The following is a 25,135-nucleotide window of genomic DNA, read 5'->3' as shown; positions in this document are numbered from 1 at the left end:
GAATCTGACATTTATAAGTTTGAGTTATGCTCACCTCCATAAAGCAGTCCTTTTGCACATTTATGTTACACATTTACACTAAAATGGCACATCTGAGTACTTATGTCCAACTGCCATTCTTGGTGTAAATGATAAAAAGTGAAAAATAAAAGAACACAAAAGAAATTGCTCAAAAAAACCAGGGATGTCTGTTTATTTTTCTGATAGTGCTATGTGGTAACTACACAGGTTGCCATTGTTAAGATCACAATTAAAATTCTTTTGGAAACCAGGAAACTAATCAGATATTTACTTCACTGAGGTGGTATGATTACTAATAGTTCATTTCTGTTGGAATAGTTAGAACAGTGGCAGAATGCATTACACATATGCCTGAATTATAAGTGTATGTGTGGTCCACATGGAAGTACTTTGTTTAATAGGGATTAGATTTCCTTGTGGTTTATAATGCTGAATGAAAGATCTGTTTGCCACAGAATCCTGGAAGAAATGCATACACAACACTACTTCTTTCAGCAGTGGGGATGAAAGGTAGCATGCAGAAACAAGTCAAAGCAGGGGGAGGGAGCATATATTTCAGAACTGAACTCTGCATTTGTCAGGTAGACTCAAAGAAGCATAGTTTTCTGTATACGGTGGTTATTTCTTGGAGCCAAAATGACAGAAAGCAGACATTTTTCATTTTGCTTATTCAGAAGAATGATGGTTATGGAAAAGAAATGGAATTAACTCTTTGGTACGGTCACAGTGATTTACTTGGCTAACTGACAAGATTAAAAATAAATATCTGTATTTTTCATATAAGTTTTTATGAAGTTGTCTTCTTAAAAGTAAAACTATCTAGCTTCTACTGGACAAGTTAAATTTTCTTGTGGAAAATGGCAAACTCTGGGGAACCATTTAAAATTTCACAGACTTATTTTAAAGGCCAGTGTCAATCAAATTATACTGAATTAATGTGTGATCTAAAATATTTCCCTTTTCTTTCCCTTTTTGTTGGTTATCCTAACCAATTTGCTCTGGCTTAGTCCAGGTCTTCTGCTCAGAAATTAAGGCAAAAATTAAGCACAACATTAACTGATAATGTTTAAGCATTCTTTATGACATGAAAGAGTTCCAAGCATACAGGCCTGCCCAGGTAACTGGTTTATACTACTTATCCCTTTCTTTATTTCTCTATACCACACTTACTAGCATAGAAATTATTTATTCTATAGTTATTCTGAATGCTGAATTTACCATTATGATTTTCAGGCCAAAGAGCCACTTGCTTGGTGATATAAAGTTAAGAAAAACACGAAAATAATACAGTGGAAGTCTGAAGACATGATCAAGACCCTGCTCCCAGGGGGAAAAAAAATAAAAATAAAAATAAATAAGTGGGTCCACCTGCAGAGACAATTTGCCTGCTTTACTACCACACATTTCTGTGAGGGAACAAGGATCAAATAAAAATGTGTGATGCATCAGAAATGGATTTTCTCAACTACCATAATTGAGGATCCACTGCTGAAATTAATTTTTTCTTCCTCATCTTACAGTAACTACTGCAGTAACAGGAAACAGACCTTGCAATACCTTTATGGCAGGTATGACCCTGTGGTCATAGGGCCCATATATGACTTCAGATGTAACAGTAGGCATGTTTTATACAGCCTCTGTCTGTGCATTTTTTTGCTTGTGTGAATACCACTTCCTTTCCATCACCATTGCAATATGGATACTGTTTTCCTCACCTCTGTCTGTACCATGGCTGGCCGCTGTGTCCTTAACATTTTGACAGTCTGGAAGATGTCTACAACACCTTCATATCTCATTCTTTCTAACACAATGCTCAAGGTTATGAATACTCCAGTCCTTCCAACACCCGCACTGTTGAAGAGAGTAAAACAAAAAAATCAAATGTTAATTGACAGTTAATGCTGAAAAAATTGGCTGAAAAATTCTTTGTGGTTACAACACACCATATGTGTACAAATTTCTGTATGGGGAGAGGCTCACTAAGCAAAATTCCACAGCAAATTACCACATTGCGTTCAAAAGAATAACTGCGCTCAAGATAACTTTACATCTACTGAGTATATCCTGACTCTCCAGTCTTCCTTGCAAAGAGACTTGGTTTGTTCATCCAGATATACAATAATCAGTGTATGGTGAAGGCAAATGTTAACATTTGTTGCCAATAACATACATTGGAACTGACAAGAGAAAATGAAGCCAAAATGCATTTTATTGCTTGCTTTACTTTAGTTCGTCATGTATATGCACTGTTTTGTACATCTTCACTGTGCTATTTTACCTTCTGCTTTGAGTTAGACGTATAGATTTTCATTTAATATTGAACTTCTTCATGCATGCTCTAATTCAAATAATGGACAGAAAAAAATCTCAATTCAGGTCCTATTCAAGTCTGGCAGTCTGGACCTTTGCTTTCCAATGCTGATATGCATTTACCATGTTTGTCTACATTTGTCTTAAAAATCTTCTTTGAGTATGTATGGCTTGTTTGCCATCTGTTCTGTCCTGGGTTTCTGATATTAGCTTTAACTCTTAAAATGTGATGGAAATTCTTGCCATCAATAGAGCCAGTAGCTGTTAGCTTTTTAAATTAAACAATCACTTATTCACGAGGATTACCCTTTGCAAAAGGGACAGGTAACTACACAAAAAAAAGACTTTATAAGTCTTCTATGGGTGGAAACTAAGCCCCTTGTCATCTCACTGCTGATGCTAATAATTTCATAAGGTTTTCTCCAGCTAGATAACCTTGGGAAGCTGAATATTTATGAAAACTATTCACCAGACAGATGAATGGAATAGCATGAACAGAGAAATCCTGAAGAACTCTTGAATGTTCATATGAACCATGACAGAAATCCAGAAAATTCATGAAACTAGCGTGGAAATTGAGTGTTCAAATTTTACGTTAGAATTTTAGTGTTTGGTAGAGGTCAGTACACTTCTAGGGTTATTAGGCACACGCAAATGGATTTATCAATTCTGCATAGGCTTTGTGCCTTCAGATTGCTGAAGCCAAAGGACAACTGACACACCATTTGACAGAGGATCGGCTGTCAGTAATGATTTACCTGTATGGGATTACAACAGTCCTGGACATCTAAAGCAATTGTAGTGTAAAGTACCTGATGAGGTAAATTAGACAGCTAGTAATTAAGAAACATCCAGAAAAATCCTGAAACCTGCTCGTTGGAATGAGATTGAACTTTACACACCTGATGACAGTGTGATCTAAACTAAGTAGCCCAGAAAATGACCAGCAGAATGAAGGCAGATTACCATTTTACATTCTCCTTGCTCCCACTCCTGCTCTGCCATTACAAAAAAAAAAAAAAAAATTTCTAAATGTGTGAGAAGATTTCTGGCCTCATACATTAGACATACCTTTTTTGCTTTTAAAAAAATTACTCAGAAATCTTCAGCAAAAGGAAGAAATTTACTTGTTGTTTTGTGTACTTAAAAAATCAGCAAGTACCTGAAGACACTACTTAATGAGGAAGAGAGACTAATATGGAAAGATGTCAATGCTTGCAAATCCTGACTGGTCATCAAGTGTAATGCCTTAGAAAAGCCTGTGAGAAATTGATCCTGTTCCCTTTAGACTGGCAAGCATACTTTAACATGGTAACAATTCAGATCCAAAAATGCTTAGGATCTCTAGAGTAAAGTTAAAGAAATCCTTCATGGTGCATTATGAGTCACAGTGATTTATAATTTAGAGTAGAAACTAAAGTTAAGATGCTTTAATGAACTATGTGGATGTATTGATTTTTTTGTAAGAGAGAATAGGTTATTACTACAAATACATCTTGAATGCATTCTGGGAAAAGTCTTCCTCACCCTTTAGCTAAAAGCTGGAATAAAATGACTGTAAATATCGAATATCAGTTGAAGTGAAAATTTTGCTTCAAGATGAACAGTCCTTTGCTCTCTTAAATAGTTTTAAGTATCTGCCTCATGAGGTTAGAATTTTTTTAATTCAACACACTGACCTATTTGTAAAAATGCTAGGGAAAGAGAGAATTTAGGATTGTGGGTTGTGAGGGTTTACTGTGTAACAGAGAAAGCAAGCTTGTGAAAACTGTGTGCAGTGTGAAGGAGACCCAAAGGAAGTGACACTAGGGGAGTTTTAATTCACTGTAAAACTCATCATAGTACCAAGTGGAGGCATTATTTTAGTAATTCCTCAGAGACTAGGAAAGTGCAGGTATCCAGGATCTTCTGCTTCCTGAAAGAAACAAACTTACTAATTTGCTAGGGACACTTCCTATTCATGTAAGCTGACTAACACTGACAATGATGATTAGCATTACCAGTCCCTAAATTGTCATTAGAATAATGATAAAGACATTTAAAAACCACGCCATGATTACTTACACTGGATTTGACTTTATTTCTAGCAAAGTCAATAGTAGAAATCCATAATGTTACCATGAAATATCAAACTATTTGGGGAGGATATGTAATGTACTGTAAGCAGTATTCACTATAGTCACAAGTGGATCAGTCTGCATGGTACAAGGAACCTAGAAGAACATTATCACTTTGCTTTCTTATCTGCACAAAAGCATAAATATCACTTATTACTTCTGTCCTCTCAAAACTCATTAATGTTGAAGAATAAGGCTTACTCTTATCTGGGTTGTCCTTCATCTCCCTTGTGTAATGAATCCCAAACAGTGCTCTGCAATGCTATTCTCCTCAGCAGGCCATAAAAAATTTTGGCCATACAAGAAAAGTAGGATCCAAGTATTCCAATAGATTCATTTTATCTATCAGATTAGGGGATCATAAATAACTCAACTTCTGTTTACTTCTGACTTCGGAAAGATGAGATTTTTTTATCTGTTTACTAGGCTCTGCTACACTCATTCATTTGTCTTCATGATAGTACTGGGTCACTACTTGGCTTTTAGTGAGGATTTGCAACTTGTGTCAGTGTTTTGCATCTCTGTTATATAAATAATAATATTTAACCTACAAAAAAAATAATTTCATATTACAAAAATGAGTATCTAAAATCCTAATGGAATTTATAGAAAACAATTTATTAAATAAGAGATAAAAGATAAAGATATTATTTGTGGCCATCTGCTATAGACTCTAGAATACTGCAGAGAAAATAAATAAAAACCACAAGAATATTAAAAAGCCCATGCTGGATTATTCATAACCCCTGTGCAAACTGTTTTCATCTGCATATCAATTGCAAAGGAATTGAGGGAAGTCATCACATCAAAAATGAGCACTAAGTTCTGAAGTCAGAACTCATCAACTCAAACCTCAATTATTTCTTTGACAGGCAAAATTTCTAAACACCACTTTCTATTCCATTCCCTTTCTTGAAATAGCTACCTTTTTTTTTTTGCCTCATCTTGATTGCTACTAATGTGCCACTGAGGTGTAACTAGCTTGTTTGCAGCTAATAATTCCCACCAAAGTAAAAGCCTCACTTTTAATTTCTAGTGGAAAAAATATCAGATATAGCAGTCCGTGATAAGGCTCTTCCTGTGCCTTCTGTGTGCAGCACTGAACAGACTGCTTTTACGCTGCATTAGAGCATTTATAAGAGAAAAAAAATCATGTTTCCACATATTTCTGTAGAACCATTTCTGTATAAATGGAATATCACAAAACAGTTCCCATTTCATAAAGCTGTTCATTGTGTTCCTTTTTAGATCCTCTATTTGATTACATTTTATGATAGTTCACCTCTGAAATGTTGTTTAAATATGTGCTTTTGCCACAATCAGCAATCAGCTGTAGGAAAAAACCAAATCCGCATATAGCTTATTTTTAAGCTTTGCTTACTTACCTGCAATGAACAGAAATTGGTCCATCCTGACCAAATTGCTCTTTTGTTTTATGCACTTGGCCTATGAAGTCAATAAATCCTTCTCCAGACTTTGGCACTCCTTGTTCTGGCCAGTCAGTGAACTGGAACTGCCTCACTGTTCGGGACTGACCATCCTTTAACAAAAGACACAAATAATGTATCACAACGACATGTTACTGTGGCTTAAAGTTGGTCAGCCAATAATCATAAAGACAGTCACAAAGTAAGGATGCTGAGAGGAGCTGGGGAATGGCTAAGATCACATTTATGGAAACTCTTTCCATTGCAGTACCACTGTCTGAAGCTTTTGTATTGGCCCAGAAGTGTTATTGTTAGTTTCATTAACAATATTGCATGGATTTGTTTCCACACTACATAGGAGAGTTTTCTGGCATTCTTAAGGTGTAAAAAGTGTGCCTGAGCCCAAAGGCATAAAAAACCCACAAGGGTATATGACTTTTTTGGTATGTTATATTTTGAATCCTGTGGACTACAAATTCTTTTATATACAGATCAGGTAGAATAAGGTCATCTAATCTGACTTTCCATTTCTGAGATATGCTCAACTACTTCACATTAGGAATATCTTTACTGGTAAGACTTGTTTAGGCATTGCCCTCCTTGCAAATGTTTTCTCTAATAGTAAGCTGCTTTTTATGAGGTGAACATTTTTCCTGGAAGAAGATGGATAAACAAGCCAGTTGTTTAACAAATTTCCCTTCAATAATGGTTCATTTAATTCATTAACAGCTTAGAGTTAGTTAAAATTGAGAGGAAGGGCTTCCTTTCTCAAAACAAGACATCTGAAGCTCTTCAATCTGGGTGGTTAGGAATACTAACCACACTTCATTAAAGCGCAGAATACAGCATCATAATTATTTTTATAATGAAGTCACTGAAATTACTTAATGCCAATTTGTGCTATATGCCTATTTGATGGGTAAAAAGTCAGGACAGAGAAAAAAATGCAATACAAATGGATAAAGAAAATTTATTCTTCATTTTCAAACGTTCATGATATTGACACTCAATCCGCACAGCTGAAATGCTGAAAATCATGGCAATATGAGCTACTGATGTTAACTGGTGTCTCTAGACATTATGTTTTCTAAGCATCCACCCTCTCATGTCTTGAAAATGGTCTTCTATTAAGTGAAACTCATGAAAAATTTAGATTTCTTCTAAATAAAAGTCTTGGAAAATTGAAATTAATTCTGGAGATTCCTCTCAAAAAGCAGCAAGTTATGCTGGAGGCAAGAACAATCTTTCTCTCTTTTTCCCTAGAGCACAAGCAGTCAGCTGTCACAGACCTTTGAAATTATATAAAAGTGATTTTATATATAACCAAAGGAAACCCCAATACTTTGCTTTTATATATCCTCTAGTTCTGTGGGATTTTGCCTCCTGTATCTCAGATGAGTGAGGAAAACAGAAAAAATGTGTGTGTGTGTGTGTGTACCAGCAACTACTCCATGAGAGGACACCCATACTGTTTACTTCCACTAGACTACTCTGACAATTTCGTAGTCTGTATCTATGAAACACTTTTCTCCACTTAAACAAATACGTAATGTTTGAAAATATTAATCCAATTTGATTTCTTGTGGGCATCAACACAAAGAACTAAATGTTTACTTCCAAAATGGTGTTTTGTTAATACAAACATCTCTGATAATGGTCTCTGTAATCCCCCTTTCCTCCAAAAAAGACATAATGAAATTGCATCCTCCAGATAGCTTTAGGCACATGATATAAATTTATCAAGAAGACACAAGTACAGGTTGATTCCCTTCAAAATAACCTTCCATTCTTCTAAAGTAAAGAAAATAAAACCCTGAAATCTGACTTACTTGCAATATATTGTTAAGGAGATGGAAACTCTTCAGCAATTTCTGACCCTGATAGGGCTTAGACTAAATAACAGTAACTTTTTCCAAGTAGAAAAAGTAAGAAAGACACTAATTAACTTAAGTCCAGTCTGTCACTGGAAAGTTAATACATTTCTATGTCATAAATAGATGTAATGGTAAATATTTATTTTTTAGTCTGTATATATCAATTGTATTAGTATGTTTCATGATTTCAGTAACTCAGTATTCCAATGCAAGTCTGTGAAATGAAAATAACCTCTGTTATTTAATGTTATTTAATAAGCAGAGAAGTAAAGTTACTTAGTCTATATTAGACTAGCATTAAAGCATATTGGGAACTGATCTGCAATTTCTTACAGTTCCCTCTGCTACTGACATTATAAAGAGTGTTGATTTCTTTTAATGAGATTCTTGCCAACAGAGGTCCAGATACAAATGCCAAATTTTATTAAAATCTTTACTTTCAAATACTGTGACAGTTTGCACAGTTAGTTATCAAAATAAATACTTTCAGATCCCTATGTGGCACAGAGGGCTTTCAGTGTATCATCCTATTTGGTGGCTGACCGTTTGGATTTATTCCTCCTCCTCACAGGGGATATTAAATTGTCTTTTGATTAGGCTTTAGAATTTATAATACTCTCTTACAGCCATCTCTAATAGTTTAGCCTTAAATAAGACTGGCCCAACATATTGATCTCTTGAGTTTCCAGAGAAAGTGAGTACAAAGCAGTCCGAAGCAATAACATGAAAATGTTACAGAGGTCAATTTCACCGTAAGACAACTCACAGTTCAGTTTCAGAAATAACAGAGAGTTCTACACCAGACACTTGCTGCTAGCACCTACACAGGTACAGTGCCTCATTTTTTGTCTCTGTGGAAGAAGTGGTCATCTTGGGTCTGCCAGAGCATGGATGGTATTGTAACAGTACAGATGGATTTGGAGATGAGAGGGAGAGAGAATGTTTGCAATCACTCCAGCATTTACTCTTTGAGTGCAACAATTTCAAATTTGAGTGCAACAATTTCAAATTGAGTGCAACAAAGTCAAATGATCTCAATTACTGGGTGTGACAGCCACAAAAGCCTAACTAGAGGAAAACTATTATGTACATTTTGGTAATTTTTTCCCATTTCTTCCAGTAAATTTGGAAGGAGCTATAGTTTTCCAGCATAACCAGAAAATTTAGGATGGTGCTGTCAGCTCACCGAGGAGTTTAAAAAAATTTGGATCATGATGATATAGAGGTTTTTAAAATTTGAGAAGCAACAATATGTAATAGTAAAATGACATACCAGAACTTTCAATGTGCTTAATGCTTTCTAAAAGAGGTTTATTAATACAATATAAAAAAATTATATTAAGTTATGGCTAATTTAATTATTTAATTATTTGACCCTTTTTTACTGATTTGATAGCTGTAGGTAAGCAATTCTTAAATATTTTACTTCAGTACAAAGTCTTGAAAAAACTTCCTTAAAATATAAAATGTTTGGAGACACTTCAATTACTGCTATGGAATTTTGTTATAACTGCAATTTTGTCATCAGAGCTTTGTGAACTATGTCACATAATAACTCTTTCAACTTGAGAAAGATTTTTAATAGGAAATCAATTAAAACTATCAGGACATTTGCAGTAAAATTGGATTTGACTATCTCTGCTTACAAGCATGTTTAAAGACTGAAGCTGGAGCCTGTTCTCCACTTTTCTTAAGCACAAATGGGCTAGAAAAGTTATGAGTCAGGATCCTTACTGCATTTCAAACAGAAAGAACATCAGATCCAATGTATCTACAGTTTCTTTACAAAAACCTACACTTAAATCTCATTTGCCAAACAAAATGTTCATATGCTAACTTGATACAATACTAACAATACTACCCAATTTTACTTGAAGTTCACATTAAAAGCAGTGGTCTAATTAACCATGAGGAAATCTAATATTTTGGATGCTGACAGGCAGCTCTGAGTAGACAATCATATTATTCCTGCTATTTTGCTTGAACAAGTATTATTCCACAGTGCCTAGAGAAACAAAGGCTGACAGTATGTTTTCCTGCCATGCAGACTGTAGTGCTAGAAATCAAGTCTGAGAATTGAATGCCAAATATATATTAAAAGTTTATGTATGTTTAATCTTATATGAGTACTCAGTTTTGGACTCAGGAATTCAGATAAGAAATGAAGTATGAAAATGAGGATGCTAAGGTCACAGCTGTATGTATCTACTCTGCAGATATACTAGAGAGCTGAAAATATGCTATATAAAAATTCAAATTATAATGTGCAAAGCCTGTCCAGCTTTTCATATGAATGTCATTTGCTCTGCAGTTTTAAAATCCCAGTGTATTAACCTTCATACTCAGTCAGCCTCAAGGGTGGTGCAAAACAACAAAACAACACTCTATATGGCAAAAATTGTACCCAATAATGATCAAGGAGAAAATGAGGAAAAAAGGGAAAATGGTCCTCAAATAATCTAATGTATTTTGGCACAAATAGTTCAGAACTATAAAATAGTGCTGCCCAGATGCTAGATCTGAATGAAATCAATCATTCCTGCAGAAAGATCCCATTTATTTAAAAATAACTTAATCTGCTTTTTCATTATTGCAAATATAAAGTATATCTCTAGGGTTTTCTTAATAGTAACAAAAAAAATTAAAAAACCCTGAACACAGAAAAATAAAGAAATAGACATTGTGTTTTAAACTTATGGGAACAAGTGTAATGTTATGTTGACTTACCCTTGCATCTGTAACCTTGAATTCCCTCAGAATATACTGTGGCATATTGTACTCTGCCATTGGATCTACCACAAAATACTGATATCTGGCTGAGCGCTCTGCAGGCCAGTACTGGTGGCATTTTTCCTATGAAATAACAAAGTAAAATACATTTCCTATTACTTGAGAGCACTACCATAAACTGTTATAAACTGTTTTTTACTCAGCTAAGTATAATTATCATGGAAAATGCCAATAGTGACAGGAACGGGAGCTGCTTGTGTTGGTGTAGAGCAAAAAATTATCTCTAATACTGCATTGCAAAGGGTTTCCCATTGGCCGCTGTATATCTGAAGTTGCTTATATTTCTGCTCAGTTTTGTTGTCTGTCAGTGACAAGAGCTGTCCTTAATCTAATTTTCAATGGTGAATTTTTATCTCAATTTAGATCTTGATACCACCTTCAGTTTTCCTCCTTTTTGCTTGTTGGTGCAAGTCCCCCCAGCCTCAGTCACAACTATCTCTGCATCCACCAGCCATGTCCTGAATAATCCCTACTCTCTCAGACACGTGGCCTAACTCAGATTTCAGTTATCAGATACCAGCTTTCTCTTGGCATAAACCTTTCCAGATAGGAGACTGCTTCGTTCTTTCCAGTATACAGTGTACCAATGACAAGAGTTAAGAACTGTAAACTGGGGGCTGAAACTTTAATGTACAGCACAGAACACACAGAAGACATTCAGATCTAAAGAATACCACACTTTCTTTTAACATTTTTACAAGGAGATGCTGCAAAAGTGAAGTTTCCAAAGAAGAGATCTTTCTTTTTCAACAGACAGCAATGGTCTCTCTCTGCGTACCTTGGAATATCAGCATGCAAACCCACAATCTCGGTGTGTTCCATGAAAACATGCCATGTCTAGTTTGTCTATTGCAACACATCAGCAGGATGGAAAAACTTACACCTAGGGACCAGGAAGGCCACTCCCATTTCAAAAGGAGAAGGAAGCAAAATTCTCATCTTTAGATGTTCCCAACAATGAAATATTTTAATGAAAACAGTTTCTGTAACCAACGCTATAAAAAAGGAATATTGGAGCAGTACTTACTCTGCCCATTTCTCGTAGCTTAGTGAGCATGACCACAATTGTAGAATTATGCTCCCAGAGCATTCTCCAGAAGTCTTCAGTTGTTTCTGCTAAAGGACCCTGTGTAGCTATGTAAGCTTGTTGTTTCCTATGTTAAAAACAAAAAAAAAAGTAAATTAATAGCATTATATTAATCAAAAAAGTAGATTTATTCTCATATTCTTTGCTTATATGAAAACATTATCTGGAGGGAAAATATACATACTATTAATAATGAGCACATTAAAACCTTATTATGATTGTTTAATCAAACTATGGCTTTTTATTTTTAGAACTTTGAGAGGAAAATTAGTCTGTTAATATTATGATGTATGACTTTATCATTTTTATTTAAATTTTAATGCAACTCTAATTGCTCAATTTTGTATGCTGTAAAAAGCACTTAAAAAACACTTAGTTGTGCTGGTTCATTTTATAGAAATAACTGTCTAACAATCTATTAAGTTTAGGAATTATAGCATCAAGCAGTTTCTTTATTAACTTCATTTCAACAGTCTGATGCCTCCAGCAAAAGTAAGGCAGGAAGAAAATTTGGGAATGGAGTGTGAATCTCCAGGCCCTAATATCCTCTTGGTGGAAGCCGCAAAGAAATCATTAAAGGATTGGATCAGAAGCTTTAAAAGATGATTGTTGCTGCTGAAGATGAATAGATCTCATGGACACAGGTCGAGGTGTGGTGAAGAGAAGAGAAAGTTTATTTTTCCTCCCAGGATTTATAGGCTTCTGACCACAGCCAGGGATTGGATGGTCAGGATAACACTTTCCCACTCCACTGGCCATGAGAGATGCCCATCACAAGACGTGTAACAGAAAGAATGTACACATATCTATGTTTACAGTTACTGTCCTGGGAAAGTCTTTAGAAAACCATGTCAGCAAGCTCAGAAGCTGAACTTTCAGGGCGACAGATGATGACCAGTTTGTGCTGTTCTAGCTTCCTTCAAGCAACAGAAACACCTTTGTGAGTGATAGTGGAGATGAAGTTTATTTTCAGTTATGAGCTGAGGCTCAGAAAATTATCTCTGTGGTTATGGATACTCAGGCACACCTAAACTGTGGCAAACATAGGGAAACTGCCATTTCCTTTCATGCCTTTTCCAACCAGCTGCTCTAAGTCAGCTGGAACATATTGTTCCATGCTGTCACAGAGATGCTGGTGGGCTGCACATCTGTTTACATACAAAAGGCTTTTGGTAGTTAGGTCAAGCTCAGTCAGGGTTCCAGGACCATAGGTTATCACCATGACATACAGAGTGTGTCCTGCATCTTATTTCTATATATCCTTTTAAGCAGAATAACTGTGAAGAAATAGGGGCCCAAATCATGAGCCAACTCATTAATGAGTTTAAAATCTCATTACCTTTCAGTGTGTAAAGCGTACTGAGAGCTTTCAGTGGCTTAAGCACAGGTAAAAATATAATGTCTAAGATTCTATGTAATTTACAAAATTTTTCTATATTACATAGGGAAAAATATAAACCCACTATAGAATTTTAAAAACACCCAATCAAACATGCCCTGAACAGATAGAAAAAAAATTACTAGATCTCAATACTAAGTTTTGTTATTTTAAACATAATTACATGAACAATTTTGTAAGCATTTTAAACAGTATAAGGATAAGAACACATCAGTATTTGTACCTGTATCCATCAATGAAACTGGCATTAATATAATCAGAGCCTTCTACTCCTCGAATAGGCTGCAAGCATACCCTTGTGGATTCATATGGCATAATGTTGACAAGGCGATTTTTGAATTTATTACATGGAAGATTGGCACTGATGAATCTTGAAGTGTGAGCCTTAGAGCTAGCAAGACGCTGTTGAAAACAAATTAAAGAATTAAGGCCAGGTATAACAAAGACAAGTGATGCTCTCAAGTTTTATAATCTCTGCTTGGTAGCCATTAATGTGTAATTTCAAATTCAGATGCTTACATTTCCACATTCTATTGCATTACCCAAATATTGTAAAGTTTCTTTAGTACCCTTTACAAGTACAATGTCTGCTCCATTACTGCATTTGGACAAATTCCAGTATTAAACCCCTACACAAACACATATTTCAAGATAAAATAAAAATAAAGGAACAGCAAGGTTAAATCACCCTCAACTGAATGGTTCTTGTCCAGACACCCACTGAGAATTGAATTGTACTTTTTAGAAAGAACCATCTTCCTAACTTAAAATTTTAGTCTAATGGTGTCTTTTATCTTTTGATTATTGGAAACAACTGGTGGAGAACAGAGAAGCTTTAGCATCACACTATTTGATTTTGGTTACCCACAACATAAAATCCCAGTACCTTAAATTCCAGTTCCATTCCTGTGACATTCTCTCCTGTTTCTATCTGTGTCAGCTTCTGGATATATGCATACAGGTTTCTGGCTGGCACTTCGGTATTTCCACATGTCACTGCTTCCAGCAGTGCATCATGGATAAAGATGTATTGGTCCTCAGTTTGAACCATGTAATTCCTCTGTGCTCTCATTAGAGTTACGTGGCCATAAATATCTACAGTCTTTTCATGCTTTATTCTCTCTAACATGGCATCTATCACAATGAAACAGCCAGTCCTGCCGACTCCAGCACTAAAAGAAATGAACATGGGAAAGAAAACATGGACTGTTTCATTCACTGTGCTTACTTTTACGTCATTCAAGTGTTAACGTTTTGTGATGCTGATTTAAACAGCACATTTCTGAATATGAACATCAGCTTTTATGAAAGAGGTTGGTGCACTGAAATGAGTAAACTCCTTAAACATCCATTACAAGCAATTGAGAACACAGAATGCTTTTATATGAGATCTTTGCATCTTGCAGTTTCAGGTTTGACTATAACAGAAGTAAAACACCTTGCAACATGTTCTCAAAATATATGTCGTAAAAATGGAAATTACTGGAGATGATGAATCCTCTAAGAATTCAAGCTTTATTTGTAGCATGAGATAATCAAAGTTTAATGACATAATCTAAATCATTAAACATGCTGTTGTTGCTATTCTCTTTACAGGTAAATAGAGAGGTAAATTTATTGGCAAACAATAATCTAACCGAAAATGAGACTTACATATTTCTATCATACTCAGGCCATCTCCCAGCCCTGCTGGTGAGGCTTCTGTTAACACAGTTTGTTCTGTCCTTTGCTGTTTCATTTGGCTAGGACATACTGTTAGTCTTTGCAATGCAGACCCATGACTAGACAGCTGTGCTAGCTGTAGGCTGGGGGAAATCCAACTGTTTGGACACCAACTGGATCAAGTTGGACCACCTTTTTGAAGCCATGAATATGATTGAACTTTACCAAGTTTTGTTTCAACTACTTGCATACATGTAGCTAAACAAAGCTAAAGTGTAAAATGTAACGGGATTTGTACATAATTTTCCTGTCCAAGACCACATCATGCCTGTAACAATGAATGACAGTTTCAGGCTTTCTAAATGCCTAACTTTTTTCGGTTAGTGACTGAAAATGAAGTACATAGTATAGTAAGCAACCGTTTATAAACCTCAATACACTGAGATTAGCTAAATTAAGAATATTTAAGAACCCCACAAACTGCAATTTTTTGAGCATAAATAGAAAAAAAATTAAATAATTATAACCCAGCTTCTAGAGGACAACTATATAAAAGCCAAAACTCCTCACAGTTTCTATATTTTCCAGAGATATTAAATATCATAAGTCTATTCTGAAATTGATAAGCAAGGTCAAACATTGATTTCCTGCATCATGCCTTAGGAATTTTTGCCAATTACTAGCAAACTGAATTTCCTTTTAACCAAATCAGAAGGAAGTACAGAACGGAATACTATTTTATCTAATATGCAGTAAATCTTCTTTCTAAAACAGCAGATTTTCATATTGTTAATCATGTATTCTTGCCATAGATTAATCCTCCAAGCAGCAGATCCCCTTAAAACAGCTGAGGACTTCTGCTAACAGACCAAATGCATCAATCTCAACTTTCTTGGATGCCACTCTGACCAGAATTAACCAGTATTCTGATTTTAAGAAAATTTACCTATTCATCAGTTGGAGTTATAGAGAAGGAAAAAATAAAGAGAAACAAAATGATGGCTATCATAACTGAACAGTTGTTCATTTACCTTGTATAATAAAAGCTCTGCTTTTCAGGAAAAGCTGTTGACATTAACATGACTAAAAATCATGGAGAAAATGTCAAAAAGCTGTCTCACTGTTGTGATTTTCTTTGTTTTTTTCTTTTAATATAAATTTAATATAAATATACATTTGTATGTCAGATTGGTTTATATCAAATTTTAAACCATTCCTTCAATGATTACTCTTCACATTCAGTTTTTATCAGTTTAGTAAGTGTGTGCCAAGTGAGAAATATGAAAGTTTGGCAGTGCAGATTTTCTCAGTAATCTAGAATGTGGTTATTTTTCCTATAATGCACTAAAATGTGATTTCAACATCATGTTTATAACTGGATATGCCATTTTTCAGATTTTTCAGAACATCAAAAAGGTCACTGATACCTGCAGTCCAGTGCAAAATCCCAAACCAGTTAAAAGCTTCTACCTTCAGCCGGAATGAGCAATTTTCAGTTCTTCTTTTCATGTCTTTAATTATCTTATGTCTTTTATTATATATTTTTATTTTATTTTTTTCATGAGCAAACTCAAAGAATCATAGTTATTAGCATATTCTAACAAAGAAAATATTTGCTAGTCTACAAGTTTATGCAGAAGTTATGAAGATCATGAAAGCAGATGCAAATATTATTATGCACTCATTTCATGGTAAGGATGAAGGGGCTGACACACTACATTTATAGAGGCATTTGGCCTCACTGGGCTCCTGGCACACATCTCTATGGACCATTTTATCCAGCAAGATATTTTACTCCTTTAAGATGTTCACTACATTCTAGTTCTGCCCATTATAAATGAGCTGTGTGTCTACCAAACTACTCTTTTGACTTTCCACATTAAAATGGAACGAGTGCCATGAAGATTTTAACTCCTCTTTGAAATGTGCTTTCTGCCCCCAAGACCTTCTAACTCTAAACTATAATAGCTTACCATATAAAAGAAACCTACCCTATCCTAATTTTTTATCCTATTTCTCTTTCTCTTCTACTATCACACAGCCTTCTTAATATGGTATGATACAATACTGGGAGGCCATGCAGTTTGAATCCCCACCAGTAAGCCACTGAAACATAAAAAGAAATTCCCTGTCTTTCATCTACTAACCATGATAATTCAGCTAATAAGAATAATTTAACAAAATTTTTACTACTTTTGCTATTGACTTTCTTGCCCTTTTGGTTTGCCTCTTCTCGTGTTGCTGTCAAACTTAGAATTTTCATTTCAGTTAGTGAAAGAACTATTACATTTTCAGTCTGAAAACCTATATATCTATTAAATAGACATGCCTATTAGGAAACTGTTCCTGCTTCAAATATTGTCATTTACAGTATTATAACATTTGTTTTCAATTTCTAAAATCATGAGTGACTCAGTCCCACAAGCTGAAACACGCTTAATGTCCTGTGATACAATACAGCTACAATAGCTACAATTCAAAAAAGGAAAATGAAGAGGCATAAGGGGGACATTCTGAATTCAAATCACTGTATGGATGTGTTAAAGGTTGGCTTTTGTGATTAATTTGTAGCTGTTTAAATGATGACCCTTTACTGATACTTCAGTGATTTGGCAGAGGAAGGCAGTGTAATTACCAGTATTCACAGATCATTTAATTGGAAGCAAAGACAGTAAAATATGGACCAAAAATCATGTAGGACATTTTTTTACTTCTATCAGGGGAAAATTTTATTGAATATTACTGTTTCAGATTGAATGAAGCTTGCATTTATAAACTGAAAGTACATGAAATTGCTTGTGATATGGGAAATATATAAAAAGGTCTGGGTTTTATTGAGGAACTTCTAATGATTGATTAGATTCCAATCCCACAGAAATTCTGTAGTCATTCTGACAAGAGCAATATTTAGATTATTTTCCCATTTTGTGGTAAGGAAATTAGAACAGAGCAGAAAATCACCCCCCTGGCCAGGAAGCAGCAAAAAAAGCCCCTTATAAAATCACTGAACATCCTTTTGACAAGAAACATCCGAACAAAATAACATAAAGACCTTGTGCAAAGATGTAAACTGAAATTTCATTTTAGAGGAGATACTGGATTCCTTCAAGAATTATATAGCAGCTTATAAGAGATCTTTGAGAATTTATATGCAAGTGTACAGTGACGCTCTTCCCTTCTCACTGTGGTTATGGCAGACAACAAGGATGGTATTCAGCATTTCTTAGATGCTTTAGCAAATGTATGACTTCACTGACTGAATTTTCTTCATGCCTAGGCTATGCATGGAGGCAATGATATTTATCACTGAAGTCACATAAATTGTCTGAAAAAGAACATGGAATAAAAAAATTCAGAAAACAGGAGAACATTTCACTACAAGCAGATAAGGTTCAGTCTAGAACTCTCCCTAGTTTTCATAGGTAGTAGACAAAAGCATGGGATAGTCACAACCCAAAAGCCAGGCTTGTATCTTTCTTCCTTTATGGCATTTTAATACGATTTTTCCTTCCAGTCTGTACATTCTCAGAATTCTAGTATTACCACAAATTCTTCAAACATAACTGCCCCAGATTTAAGCACATATGTTTTTGTAAAATGCACCTGCAAAAGTATAATAAAGTTCAGGAAGTAAATTTGTTCTTCATCTAATCCCAAGTACAGCTCTGGAGAGATCAAGGATAAGAAGTTGTCTTATGAGATTGTAACTTGAACACAAACAAACTCAAATATTAAAACACAGAGAATCAAAACTCCCAAAAATTTCTTTAACAAATCCCATGTACAGAAAATAATTGTTTACTAAAATAATTTTAAAAACTGAATTTTCCATGCAGGCTAAAAATGCACCATTAGTAATGTTAGGCAAATGAAAAAATTTAAGAGAATCTTCTAACAACAACATTCCATTAGAGCACTTCAAATCCTCTCACCACTCATAAATTAATATTACATACAGGAGATGAAATGAAAATGACCATTTGTTCTTTACTTGCCAAAGAATTAGGGTCATGAAATGAAATGATGAGAATTTCAAACAAATAGGAAGTAATTTTTAAAGTAGTACATAATTAAATTGTGACATGCATTGTTGCAGAATACCATGTATGACAAAAAGAAATTCAGAGAGGAAAGGATCAGTTAAGGGTTATTAACCAACAGGTTACAGATACAATTTCCCCTACAGAAATCTGTTTATTAGATTTCATTGGAATTAGGCAAAGGGACTCTGAAAAATAACATTCTAGACATGTCCTAGGTGAGAAAGTGAAATGCACTGTCTTCAATTTGGTGTCATGATCCAACATAGTTATAAGAGGCATAAGCATTTCATTTCCCAGCCGTAAATCAGATCACCTTAGAACTCCTCTTTTAAGCCAACACTTCAGCCTCCAGGTACTTGACACCTTTAGGAACCATACCATTGAAAAGGCACACCATTAATACTGATCCTTTCTTCCTCTTTCTTGAAAGGGACAAATTATCATAACTATTCTACCTTCTTCTTTCCTGAAATAATGAATTGCTGGTGAAAAAAATTCTCTTATTGTTCTGCTTATGAGATGAAATAGCAAAAATTATACATAACTGAAAAGTTCATTGACCTCATTTCATACCAAATATTTTTCTTATCATGGTTTCACTTCAGAAATGATTGTTGATTCTATATAACAATACATGCCATAATCCTGCTTTTCATAGAGGATTTTTACATATACACCTTACTTAATCACTATGTTATCTGATTTCTTCAATTACTCAGACATACAAAGAAAAGACATGAAAATAAACTTTATTCCTCTGTAATATTTTATCTGTGTACAATGATTTACTGTGATATTTTTTATTTCAAAATTAATTCAGCTATCAGATATTCTCCTTATTTTTCTGCTTCTCTAAATACAATTTTATATATGCAATGTACTGACTTCTGAATTTGTAATCAGACAACTATCCTAAATATATCTTCTATGTGATATTTGTTGAGTTTCAGTGCATACTTTACATTTTTTGCACAGTACTGCCTTCTTGACATTATGCATTCCACTAAAGAAAGAATGATCTAAAATTGAAATACATTTTAGAAGAAGAAAGTATTTTAAAGTTAATTTAAAAAACACATCTTACTCTGACTTGTTACCTTCAATTAAAGAAAGATCTATGCCTGAACAGCTGTAGTAAGTACAGAAAATTATATTTCTGGGTAATTTAGCAGAGGAAGTACACTGTGATCCTATCGTCAATAAATAAAAGTGAAGATTACAGCACAGCAGAGAAGTCAATGAACAGATATTATGCTTCTTGCTGCTAACAACTATTTGTTCTTTTTTTGCAGTTCAACCTGCTTTGCATTCTCAGGGTGGAATGTTTTGAGAAGAAGCTTCATACTTTTGAATATTTCTTTCTGTGCTTTGATTACATTTTCATGAAGAAGAGCTATTAGCCTATCAGTGTAACAGAAGGGGAACTGATGCTATCTGAAAATGAATTAAAAATTGTGGGAAGAAATGTGTTCTGTAGTACTGGATAACTGGAAGACCTTGAAAGTACTTGCTAGCCACTAAGATGATTCCAAGTTTCAGAGTCCTCTGGGCCTTTCCCTGATTCTAGGTGTTTGTATTCCTCTTATGGCCAGAAAATGCTTCTTTTCTTAACAAAAGCTCCCCTTGGGATTTTTTCTGGTTGTGTTTTAGGCTGATGAAGTCTGAGGTTGTAATCCAGACACAAGACTTCATCAAGTACAAAGTAAGAGGAAGATGTTATCACCAGGACTCTTTAGTCCACACTGTCTTTTTTTTTCAAGTACCAACCACAGTTCAAAGCCCTAAATGAATCTGTCTACAAATATTTAGTTTTTTAATTTTTTTCTCACTCCCCTGCTCCCCCTTCCCCTACAGTGAAAACGTGGAAATAACCAATAAATTAGTCCTGAACCTTGACACTGATATGTCTTTAGTAGTAGACCTGTTGTTTTGTATCTCTATCTCAGAATGTCTCCTCCTTTTAAATTGAAAACTGATATACCTAGAGGATACATTCTGAGGATGGGACAAACTTGATGTTGCCACCTCTAGATTTGGTTTAAACTGAATTGGTAGCAATACAGTATTAATGCAGTGAGATGCTACACAGTAGAAAACAGAGTTAAAAGAACCTGAGGCTTCTCTGATGAGCTCATATGAAGGCTAGTCCTTTTTTTTTAGATCAAGCCGTGAAAAAAATACCCTTTTTAATATCTGACAATACTCCACTGATGCTGAAGAACTTGACTACTGGTACTCATTACAACATTTCTTAACCTCTAAAATCTTTACACCAACATTAAGTCTCTGTAACACAGAAAATCAGGTTGTGAAAGGTTAATACCACTAAGCATTTCACATTTCTTAATCACAACTTGTCATTTAGAGGTTAGACACTAATCTCTTTATTTTTTTTTTCCAGGATTTTGAACTTATGAGCAAAAAATTGTGGGCAAGTTATAATGGAAATAATGGGAGTTTTAGCGTAGAAGTTTCAAGGTAGCTGTGAAGCGAACTTGGATAGTATTATGACATTAAAAATTGTTTTTAAAATTCAGGTAACAAAAAAACCCAGACATCACAATGCAGAATTTATTTGGAACAGCAGTCACTGAAAAAATCTGATAATGAGTGATGAGACCCTGAAATAAGTCCATAAAAGTATGAAAAATGAAGAAAGATTAATATTCAGGACAGAATACTGATTGGAAAGCCTCCATGAAAAGATAACAAGTCTATTTTTAAAGCTGCATTTTACTTCTAGAGACACGGGGAGAGGATTTAAAGAGACTTTCATGCTGATTACTTTAGATAAAAATACAGCCTGTTCAAAGTTAGCCAAACACGCTGTAGCCAAGTTGATGTAATGTGTTCCAGCATACTCTGTGTCTATGGATATTCCGGAATTTAATGTAGGTACAGCTGGGAAATCTCAGAGATACCCCTTTCCAGAATTCAGCTATTGGGTTATAAAAATATTTTCACATTTCCTGCAGATGGCTGGATTATTTTCTTCACTCATAATTTTAATTCAGAATTCATTACGGACAGCTGCTGGCTCTGATAGAACCTAATTGCTCTTTTACTAGACTCAGCTGCAGGCAGTCAGATTTCCTTTTCCTTTGTAGAGTATATTATATATAAACATGGGTGGGGAGAAAAATAACCAATTAACTAAATACATATGGATAAAATGACTCACTAAGAGTGCTGATCAAATAATGTATCAAACTACAGCTTAGGTCAAAGGAAATTACAGGCCTTGTAGGACATGATAATATATATATGGAAATAATTACCAGCACTAACATATTTGTAATTTGAGATAACACATGGAAAAGGCATTGCATTTGTTAAAAAACTCTTACAGACAATTATTACATTTTAATGAGGGGCAGGTTATTTTGCCCAGTGAAAAGTCATGAGTCTTCAGCAGACCTGCTCAATTGAAACCATTTGTTGGCCAAATTGAAGTCAGGCCTCAGTATGTCCACTGGGCAACTCAGAAGAAAATGTGACATAATCAAGGAACTATTTTTACTGCCTGACCTCTTATTAAAAAAAAAAAGAAAAAAAAGAAAAAAAAGAAAAAAAAGAAAAAAAAAACAAAACCCAGAGAATAATTACTTTTACTCGGGCTACCAAAAAGAGTATGTCACAAACAGAGGGAATAGAGACAGACAGCAAAAATGTCAAGGATGTGAGTATTCCCTTCCATCTCACTCTGCATAACAAATATTGGAATGGGTTAGAACATTTTGCTAGTCCAGTTTTTTATGATGGAAGAACTCTAGGAAAAGTTGTAGACATGTAAAACGTGAAACAGCATTAAATAACCTATTTTTTTATCCTTTTATCCAAAGACATTTAGTGAAATGAAGGGACACCTTTAAATTAGAAGTAAATAAAGATCTTCTAACATATATTTGTAAAACTACTTAAAAAAGGAAAAACATAGTTAGCCCTGCCTGGTTTTGTTCTTTGAAATGTGTGTACAATCATTAATGTAAGCAAAAAAGGATCTACCAGTTTCTTTAGGCAGCTAGAGGAATACAGAGGAAAAGAATTGAAATCCCCATGAATCAAGGTGAAACTAGTCACTAACTGGTTGCTGCTGGAAAATAAACTTTACTGAAATGTTATTGACGTTGGAGTTTTGTACTTTCCCCTGAAATTTCTATCATTTCCCATTGTCAGAGACAGGATGCTGGCCTAGACAGAACACTGATTCTATCTAGTAATAGCATTCCCTATGTTCCTTTACAGATTTCTGCTACCAGAAACAAATCTTGCCCTATGCAGTCACAGCAGCTTTTTAGGATTTCAAAAGATAATCCAGCCCTGAGTCACACCAGTGGGGGGTATAATCCCCTGAACCATAGGCTAAGTGCCAACCAAATATGGCTTTATACACATATGATGGATTTAATCAGAGACCACAAAGTAGGTGTTTTTTATTATCTGAATCTGTATGATGAAATACTGCTTGTTATTTATACGTTTTTGAATTTTAATAATGGTTTTGGTGATACTGTCTAAGTTTTAATGCTTATAAACAATGGAAGCATGTATTATACATACAGCAACTACAGTTCAGGTTTTAGAAGGGTCATGTTTGCTGTGCAGAACTGAAGACAAAACTTGAAAGTGGATCAGCATCAGTTTGCTCGTATTTGACACCTCATGGAGGATTTACAGATAATATAGCATTGTACTTTCCTACTCTAACTATCAAGGCCAATTTTAAAGGACACTCCACACCATCACATTAACTATGGCATGCTAGTTCTTGTCATGTTCGTATTTCCAGGTTTTCATATGCAAGTACATAAATTTAAGGAAAAAATTAGAGAACAAAGCTAATAAGAACCTTGTTAAGTTGAAGGATGAGTTGGGAAATAGTGTCTCTGCTATCAGGATCATTCTAACTAGTGACACTAAAATTTGAAACAGAGAAAAGAAAATCCAGCATTACCCACCCATCACTCTCTCTATCAGCATAAAGATGGAAGTGGTACTTTCTGTTTGTATACTTGCATGAACATACACCAGTAATTATGTGAGAGCTCCTGCATGTTCAACATAAAATATCCAAGGTCTTCAACTGTAAGGTTTCCAGAATCTGCATTTTCAAAGCCTTTAAAGGTTTTATGGTGAGAATATGAAGGCAAATCCAAACTCTCTATTATGACATCTCCTGTCCCTGTGTATAATACCATTCATTACAGAATTACCAAGGAGTGTCTTGCTATACCAATTTCTTCCATCTAGCCTTTATCAACTTTTCTTCTAGACTATTTCTCTTTTTTCACTAGCCTCTGCAATTCCAGCAATTGATCAAAGATAGAGAAACCATCCAAAATTTTCTGAATCAAGTGTATCCACTTCCTTAAACAGAGATAAAATGTTTATTCAAGGCATAAACACTGCAAGCCTTATCCTCTCTATGTTGAAATGAAAAAACTTCTAAGAATGAAGGTATGTGGAGAAATGAAATCACTCCCAGTCAGTTATTCTGACTGCATGGTCTGAGTTGCTGAGACTATTAATACAAATGAGATACAAGGAAAAACATAGACATTAACATATTGCTATATTTTTATATTAAGATGAACTAAATATCCTATGCAGGATCACCAACTATACATCCTTTCAATATGAGATTCTAATAACAATCTTATCTCTCTCTACTTTCTGTTTGAGAACTATGACTATGAGGAAAAAAAATTATGAGATGTATAGTGATTCACAGCTAAAAGCTGAAGAGTTAAAAGCATTACAGTGTTTTTGTACAGGGATGATACCCAGCACAGTTTAATATACAGTAGCAGCACAATAACTTCTGCACAAAGACATGTGGGTACATCAGAGAAAATTTAGAATATTTATGATATTAAAATACTTGTCATACTAAAATGCTTTCACTGTCTTTTCCTCTCTAGTGCTTTCAGCTGTCCAAGGAAATTAGGAGGGGTTTTAGATTGTTCTCAGGAGAGGGAAAGGGACGGGATGAGGAAGATTCTAGTATTTTTCAATCTTGTGTTATTTCTGAACATGTACTGGGGAGGTTTTTTTCCCCCACCGTGAAAAAGGATAGGCAGTCATCTGCAACCTACTCACTGCAAGGATTAAAAAATGAGCACTTGTAAGGCCCATGGCAAAAGAAGCAGTTCAAACGATACAGAACTGAAATAAAACAATCCACTGGAAAATCATTGCCTTTGATAAATATATTTTTTTTCTTAAATGTTCTATTTTTATTCACAAGCACCGACCAAAAATTAGGTAAGTATTCTACTTTAGGAAATATGATATGGTGTTTTGTTATGTTTTGAAAATTATCTTGTTTTTCAGTCTGCTAACTGGTTATGTTAGTGTAGTCAGAGACAGATTTACTTAAGCAGTCACATTCCTCCAAACATCCAA

The 25,135-nt window shown here is 34.7% G+C and overlaps 1 protein-coding gene across 1 annotated transcript in view; it reads right to left on the bottom strand.

Annotated features, from left to right (window-relative positions):
* The window catches only part of PTPRD (protein tyrosine phosphatase receptor type D), a 382,186-nt gene that overhangs the window by 4,690 nt on the left and 352,361 nt on the right, over positions 1-25,135 (bottom strand). Inside the window, exons 32-37 of the mRNA XM_058827273.1 lie at positions 13,912-14,197; positions 13,249-13,427; positions 11,567-11,693; positions 10,477-10,602; positions 5,834-5,988; positions 1,737-1,872 (exon numbers count right to left, since the gene is read on the bottom strand). Of these exons, the coding sequence (XP_058683256.1) occupies positions 1,737-1,872; positions 5,834-5,988; positions 10,477-10,602; positions 11,567-11,693; positions 13,249-13,427; positions 13,912-14,197 (1,009 nt within the window). The remainder of the gene's footprint in view (positions 1-1,736; positions 1,873-5,833; positions 5,989-10,476; positions 10,603-11,566; positions 11,694-13,248; positions 13,428-13,911; positions 14,198-25,135) is intronic.

The sequence above is a fragment of the Poecile atricapillus genome, chromosome Z, assembly GCF_030490865.1.
Source record: "Poecile atricapillus isolate bPoeAtr1 chromosome Z, bPoeAtr1.hap1, whole genome shotgun sequence".
Taxonomy (NCBI): Eukaryota; Metazoa; Chordata; class Aves; order Passeriformes; family Paridae; genus Poecile; species Poecile atricapillus.
This window is presented reverse-complemented; position numbering and strand designations above follow the sequence as displayed.